Source organism: Macaca fascicularis, chromosome 6 (assembly GCF_037993035.2).
Source record: "Macaca fascicularis isolate 582-1 chromosome 6, T2T-MFA8v1.1".
Taxonomy (NCBI): Eukaryota; Metazoa; Chordata; class Mammalia; order Primates; family Cercopithecidae; genus Macaca; species Macaca fascicularis.
This window is the reverse complement of record NC_088380.1, coordinates 62,381,919-62,389,290: the sequence shown is the minus strand read 5'-3', so window position 1 is coordinate 62,389,290 and position 7,372 is coordinate 62,381,919. Positions and strand designations below refer to the sequence as shown.

General features: G+C 44.7%; 1 protein-coding gene across 4 annotated transcripts in view; it reads left to right on the top strand.

The window, feature by feature from the left end:
* The first annotated feature begins 228 nt into the window (after window positions 1–228).
* The window catches only part of MIER3 (MIER family member 3), a 32,945-nt gene continuing 25,801 nt past the window's right edge, over window positions 229–7,372 (top strand). For all 4 annotated transcript variants that reach the window (XM_005556931.5, XM_005556930.5, XM_065546281.2 and 1 more), the window contains exons 1-3: window positions 229–354; window positions 1,796–1,820; window positions 5,669–5,814. In XM_005556931.5, coding sequence (XP_005556988.1) covers window positions 346–354; window positions 1,796–1,820; window positions 5,669–5,814 — 180 coding nt within the window. In that variant the 5' untranslated portion in view covers window positions 229–345. The remainder of the gene's footprint in view (window positions 355–1,795; window positions 1,821–5,668; window positions 5,815–7,372) is intronic.

The window sequence follows — 7,372 nt, the reverse complement described above, 5'->3', positions numbered from 1 at the left end:
CGTGGGTCTGTCCCGCGCCCGTGCGTCCGTCCGTCCCCCACTTGCCTCCAATTCCGCAGGAACTTTACTCCAGCCGGGAGAAGGACCGTAAGCGCGGGTGCGCGTCTGGCCGGCTGCGGCGGGCACGCGGGTGGCGAGGGGCGCCAGGCAGTGTGGGCGTGCGAGCGGGCCGGGGGCGTCGCGGGCCGCCCTGCCCTATAAGGGGCCGTGCCGCCTCCGCCGCCGGGCGGGTGCCGGGCGGACCGCGGCGGCGGCGGCGGCGGCGGCGGCGGCGGCTGCGATTGGCTCAGGCGCCCCATCCGGGGACTGGGCTCGGCGCTGCTCGTTCGCCCTAAAGGTACCAATATGGCGGAGGTGAGCAGGGAAACCGGGCAGGAGCAGCCGGGCTGGAACGGGCGCCCGGCGGCTCCCCGCGGCCCCCGAGCCAGCCTGGGGGATCCGGGGCTCTTTCCGCGGCCCCATGAAGGGCGGCGTGGCAACGCGGGGGTCGCGGGGCGGCGACTGGCCGCGGCGGGGCCGGCCGGGGGGCGGGAGCGGGCGCGGGAGCGGTCTCCCTCCGGGACTAGGCCGCGGCGGCTCCGGCCCCGGTCGGGCCGGGCGACGGAGCCGGACGGAGGTGGCGGCCGGCGGCAGCGAGCCCTGCCCCAGGGACGGGGCAGTGCCGTGTCCCCGGCCGCTGACGCGGGCCGCCGGCGCCTCCGCGCCTCTTCCCGGGGCCCGGGTGGGTGTAAACCGGCCGAGCCCCCCCTCCGCGGCCGGATCGCAAAGAGGGGAGCGGGCTGCGCCACTGCCCTGCGGGAGTCGTGCGCTGTGCCCCCGGCCCACCGGGCCCGGGCTGCGGCGCGAAGGAGCCGCACGCTTTACTTTGCTGGGGGCGCGGAGAAGAGCGGGATGCGCGGCCACCGGGCTTCGCTGAAGAGCGGGACTCCCCGCCCCGTAGCCCGGGAGGTGCGGGCGCCCCTGGGGTTAAAGGGCAGACCGAGACCCTCAACGCCCTCTCCAGGAGAGAGGCTTGATAGCCCCAGTTTACTCTGGGCTGGAGGAAAGAAGGCTGGGCAAGCGAAGCTGCCCCGGCCATGTCCCCCGGGACTGGTGAGCTGGGGGGAGGGGGCGTTGTGGCAGGAGCCCCTAGGCTGGAGCTCGCCGGGGCTGGAGGCGCGCTGGCGGTCCAGGGAGGGACTGAACACTCTGGAAGGAGCCAGCATCCCTGAAACTGAGAGGAGCTGCATCTCTGGACTCGGGAGAGAGGATGGGGGGCTCGCGCTTTGGTTTGGGGGCGAGTGTCCGATTCGAGCTGGCCTGTGCTCCAGGGGAAGAGATCGGCCTCGGAGTTGGGGCTCCCGGGCCCCAGGGGCAGACTGGGTGCTCAGAACGCGAGTTCCTTCCAGAAAAGGGTGTTACGTTTCGAGTTGTTTGGGGCTTCGGAGAGCCGGGCGGGATTTGGGGGACTCCGGAGATGCCAGGGATGGGGGACTGATGGTGCGAGCCGACTGCTCTGGGTTTTGCTTCTCCGCTTTTTAACTTGCTGAGCTCCAAGAAGCGACTTGGAGTTGCCTCTCAGACTCCGGGCTTAGTCCCGGGTCTGTGAGTTTGTACACTGGGGACTCGGGGAGGAAGGCGAGGCAGCCAAGAGGGGGCCCGAAAGGGGCCGGGAAAGATTGGAGCGAAGCTACGTCTTGCACTTTTGGCAGCTGCGGTGGAGCGCTCGACTCCGCCTCCTCTGCGCCCTGTTGCCGGCGCTGCCTCTTTCCCCGGCTGCGGGATCTAATCTCACGTTTTCTTCTCTCTCTCCTAGGCTTCTTTTGGAAGTTCGAGCCCAGGTTTGTCCTATTTTCTTACCTCTTCAGTGGTTCCTAGTGGGTAATGTGGGCTCAAAGATCTGTTGCTAAATGATTCCCCACAGAAATGTATCTTGAAGGTTTTTGTTCATTGATTTTTAAGAGTTTCAATGTGCATTTAGTAGTTAAGTTTGGGGAAGGAACAGTTATACTGTTCTTTGTTGTTTTCTCTTGCATGTTGGAAAGGTAACTGTTACAAAGCTGCTACGACAAGCGTTCTTTTAAGTAATATGGCTTTAATTATTACATATCTTATTTTTTCTCCGAGCCTGAAACAGTTAATCCCAAATTAACTTGACACCAACTTTAGCAATTTAGATTTTAATTTCGGCTTTTTCGAGAGACTTAATTTGTCAGAACTCTGGGACTACTTTACTAACCGTAACTCCTCATCTCCTCTTACTTTGTTTCTTTTTCATAATTAAATGTCTATGAATTGTGTTAAAATTGGAAGTTGAGAGGTAAAGCTACCTTAAAATAAAAAAAGAACTTCCAAGTTCGTCACAGAAAAATGATGATTTCAACTTCTGAGCTGAGACAATCTTAGATCATCTAGTACGGTGTTTCTTAACTTTCTTGAGGTCAGAAACCCCTGTGAGGATCTAGTGAAAGCAAGGGATGCGTCCCAGAACTCTGCACATATGCATAATTACACACAATCTGGGGTTTGTAGAATTCCTGAAGCAGGTCCATGATAAGGACCTTTCCTCATGTGCTAATCATGTAAGGATATCTTTGTTTCAGTTTCTCATCCCCTTTCTGTTTACCTCCTCGCTCTCCTCCCTCTCATAGTCTACAGCAAAAGCACCTCTGGACTGGTCCAACTCCATTATTTTACACTTGAGGAGACTTTTAAATAACTTTAGTTAGTGGTGGAGCACAGATGAGCTCCTAAATCTTCCATTACAACTTGTTTCCGTAGAGTGAACAGTCTGTTTCCTTACAGTATTACTTTTTGTATCTACTCGACCTTCAGAGCCTCACTTGACTGTCATTTTAAAGATGTAAAGGCTACATCTTTAAAATTTATTCTAAAAATTTTTGTTAATTTTGAGATGAACTTTTTTGTTATAACTGATTTTAGGAAAATATATACACGATGTCAAGCAGCTGGATTAATGGATTTTTTCCGTTTGGCATCACTGACTTCTTTTAAGAAGTTTCAATCTAAGTAAAAAGCCAAAAGATAGTGTAACCTGTTTTTAATCAACTAGCCTGTTTTGTTGTTGTTGGTTTTTTTTTTTTTTTTTTCTGAGACATCAGCCAGGCTGGAGTGCATTGGCGCAATTTGACTGTAACCTCCGCCTTCTAGGTTCAAGCCATTCTACTGCCTCAGCCTCCCGGGTAGCTGGTACTACAGGGATGTGCCACCACACCCGGCTAATTTTTCTGTATTTTTAGTAGAGATGGGGTTTCACTATGCTGGCCAGGCTGATCTTGAACTCCTGACCTCAAGTGATCCGCCCGCCTCAGCCTCCCAGAGTACTGAGATTAATTAACCAGTTTTTTTTTTTTTGAGACGGAGTCTCGCTCTGTCGCCCAGGCTGGAGTGCAGTGGCCGGATCTCAGCTCACTGCAAGCTCCGCCTCCCAGGTTCATGCCATTCTCCTGCCTCAGCCTCCCGAGTAGCTGGGGCTTCAGGCGCCCCCCACCTCACCTGGCTAGTTTTTTTTTTTGTATTTTTTAGTAGAGACGGGGTTTCACCGTGTTAGCCAGGATAGTCTTGATCTCCTGACCTCGTAATCCGCCCGTCTCGGCCTCCCAAAGTGCTGGGATTACAGGCTTGAGCCACCACGCCCGGCCAATTAACCAGTTTTTTAAAAAGAGAATTTTAAGAGTTGGAAGGGATTTTTGAGGTCCTTTCAGTCATCCCCATGTATTTTGCAAATGGAAGACAGGAGCTAGACCTAGAAAGTTTAAATGACTTGCTTCAGGTCCCAAAAAGCCAAGGACAAAGCTGGGAGTAGACCCTCAGGTCCTTCGATTTTTGGCCCTTATTGAATACCTTCCATGTTAAAGGGGAAGCCTGTTGTGCCAAGTGATACAGGAGTAACAGAAGAGCCCAGAGGAGCTCTGCTACCAAAGAGGTGGAAAAGTCAGCATCTATTTCATTTCTGCCTCTTTGGCATACCATGGAACTTGCCAGGAATTCCTCAAAAAAAGAAAATTTGTAATGGTGGATGTGAGCTAATTAATTAATATTCGTATGTCTTTTTGTTTGTTTTTTGTTTTTTGAGATGGAGTCTTGCTCCGTTGCTCAGGCTGGAGTGCAATGGTGTGATTTTGGCTCACTACAGCCTCGACCTCCCAGGTTCAAGCGATTCTCCTGCCTCAGCCTCCCAAGTAGCTGGTATTACAGGTGCCCACCACCATGCCGAGCTAATTTTTTTGTATTTTTAGTAGAGACAGGGTTTTGCTGTGTTGGCCAGGCTGGTCTGGAACTCCTAACCTCAGGTGATCCCCCCACCTTGGCTTCCCAAAGTGCTGGGATTACATGCATGAGCCACCGCCCTGGCCCGTATTTCTTTTTAAATTAAACCACATGTAAATCAACAGGTTTTTAAATGAGCAGATATTTTTCAACGTTAAGGAAGATAACATAATGTAAACCTGCCAAAAAATTAAGTCCTGTAAAAATCGTATTTTTAAAACTAATTAGAGTTCTCTGAACCCAGAATCAAAAATAATGAATTATGTGTGTGGTTTTTCCGTAGTGAACAATCTTTGGCCTAGTTCCGTGTTTTGGTAATGATCTCACACTGTCCTGAAATGTTTGAAATTTTAAAATATTCAGTAGCTTGACTGAGAACAGATTAAACTTTTTATGTTGAGTATGCTTCCATCCACTTCTTCTTTCCCCCAACCTCAGTTTGTGATACTTTCCTTCCTTTCTCTGAGGGTTACTGGCCTAATTGTATTGGATACTAGAGTAAAACAAGTGGAGAAAGTCCTGTTTTCTTATAAATTTGATTTCATTTCTTTGGGATTGTGGATTTTAGTCATTTCTTCTCTTGGTTTTTGGAGTTTCCTGTAGATTTCATATTTGCTATTAAAAGATATTACAGTTTTATAAACAAGTATGAATTATCCAAAACAACTTGCAATGGATACATCTTCCAAAACCTTCAGATGTGATTTTCTGTATTCCCTACACATAATCCTAAGAACTTTGTTAATAATCCAAAGTAAAGCAAAGTCTTACAGTTTAATGCTTGTCTGATTAATGCTAGGGAACTTGAAGTACTGTTAGAGACATATAAAGTGATACAATGCTTTTAAAAGCTGAATGGCTATATAGCTGCTTCACAGAAACTTGTATTTGTTTTATAAAACAGATTTTTGTTGTGTTTTTGTGTTTATTTGAGGGTTAGAATTTGAGTAAAATTTATATTATCCTGAAGTGTGAGTCTTAGTGTATAGTAGATTCTTGTGAAATCTTCCGTTCTGGAAATTTAATTCTTCTGACATTTTGCTTTGCGTTTAGACAGCTGTATTAAATGAACTGATAAGCAAGTTTGACTCCTTTTTCTATTAGAATGTTTCTTTAAGACCATGCTGCTTAAATCACTTTGTTGTTATAAGATGTTTTCTTGTGGACTAGACCCCTTATAAAAGTGTTTGTGAATAACTTTGCCTTGTTATTTTGCTGGTTTAGACATATTTTCAGAATCATAGGGTCTTAATTTATAACCTATAAAGTATATAGTAAATTCATTTAGTAAAACCCTCATGTAAACATTAAAAGGAACTGGCAGAAGAACACAAATTTTTATTTTATTTTGTTAATAGCCTTGTAAATGTGTAAAGTGATTCAGTTTGTTTTATTCCAGTTGGGTCTTTGTCTTCTGAAGATCATGATTTTGACCCCACTGCTGAGATGTTGGTCCATGACTATGATGATGAAAGAACTCTTGAAGAAGAGGAAATGATGGATGAGGGTAAAAACTTCAGTTCTGAAATTGAAGACTTAGAAAAGGTATAAGATTTACTTTAATACACATTTATAAAGAGTTTGAAATTCTGTTGTAATTTTTAAAATAATCTACCTGAAATAAAAATAGGATCATAATCCTTTTTTTTGTTTTCACTTTTATTTTGGGGGATAGCCTAATAAGTGTTTTCATTTAATTTTTCAAAATTATTTTGTATCTCTTAACCTAATTTTTAAGCTTATATCAGCACAGTGAAGTAGGTACACATAGGCATTTTACAGATGAGAAAATTGAGATACGGAAAACTATAGGCCCTAAGATTAGTTCTGAATCCTAATCTAGCCCTCTTCCCATTATATCATACTGTTCTGCTAAGGGTCAAACTTGAATTTGGCTAAGTACTATAGTAGATACAGAGAGAAGTCTTTTCCTTCAAATAACTCATAATCTAGTGGAATATTTTAAGAAAATTGAAAAAGGTTTACTGTATTTTCAAATATAAATTGGTAATATCCCATCCCCTGCTCCTTTAAAAGTCATCTTTTAAAAGATTGGCAAGAGTGAGTGTAATTTACAATTTTTTAAGCCCCAAGACAATATAAATTCAAATGAACTGTATTTTTAACATGCATTTATACCAGGACTGTATATAGAGAGGTCCCTATAGGGGTTACCTTGAAAACGTGTAGGATTTATGCTTACTTAACCATATTTGAAAATTTCTAATCAGCCAGAATAACAAAAGATTTCAGAAATGATACTTATCCCCTGAGTTATCCTACACCTCTTTTTCTTAAAAAGGGCAAGCACATTCTTATATATATATTGTCTCCTCCGCTTAGTAGCTTTGTGAGGCAGGAGTGGAGTATTATTTTATTTCCTTCTTCACGTTAATACACAGGGAAACAGAAGAGTGACTTAACTGCCCTCCCACTTGCTCTGATCTGTGGTTTTTATCTGTAGTAAAGTGCAACTGTATACATGTGGTCTCTATTATTTTTTTTGATGTTTAAAGAAACATGAAAATGAATTAAAAAAACAGTAGAGACACAAATATAAAGAGTAAGGATCAAGTTTTTAGAAGGAATTTCAAATTATGTTTTAATTATTTCTATATAACTTGAAATAGTGTATTAATCTTTTATTAGTGGAAAGATTAGTGGAATAGTGATTTAGGTATTGGTGCGTATTAATAGTCTTAGGGGATTGATGTTAATGTTCATTTGCAAGAATTATAAGTTTTTATGTTCATAGTAAATAAACTCAGTTGTGTGTTGACTGTAATATGGCCCATATTTTAGTGTTCACAAATTTTTATTACATCATGTGTTATGGAAAATAAGGTAAGTACAAAAGTAATTTTCTTTTAGTAGCTCTTTGAGTATAGAATATGTGGCTAGATTTTAGTTATTAAACATACTAAAATAGGATTTATGTAATATCTTTATATATTTTAATGTATTCATATTACTGCCTTCTGAGAGCTTTCAATAGTCCTAGATTTATAGGTAGAACTTTTTTTTTTTTTTTTTTTGAGAAGCCAACTTGCTCCATTGCGCAGGCTGGAGCGCAGTGGCACAGTCTTGGCTCACTACAGCCTGT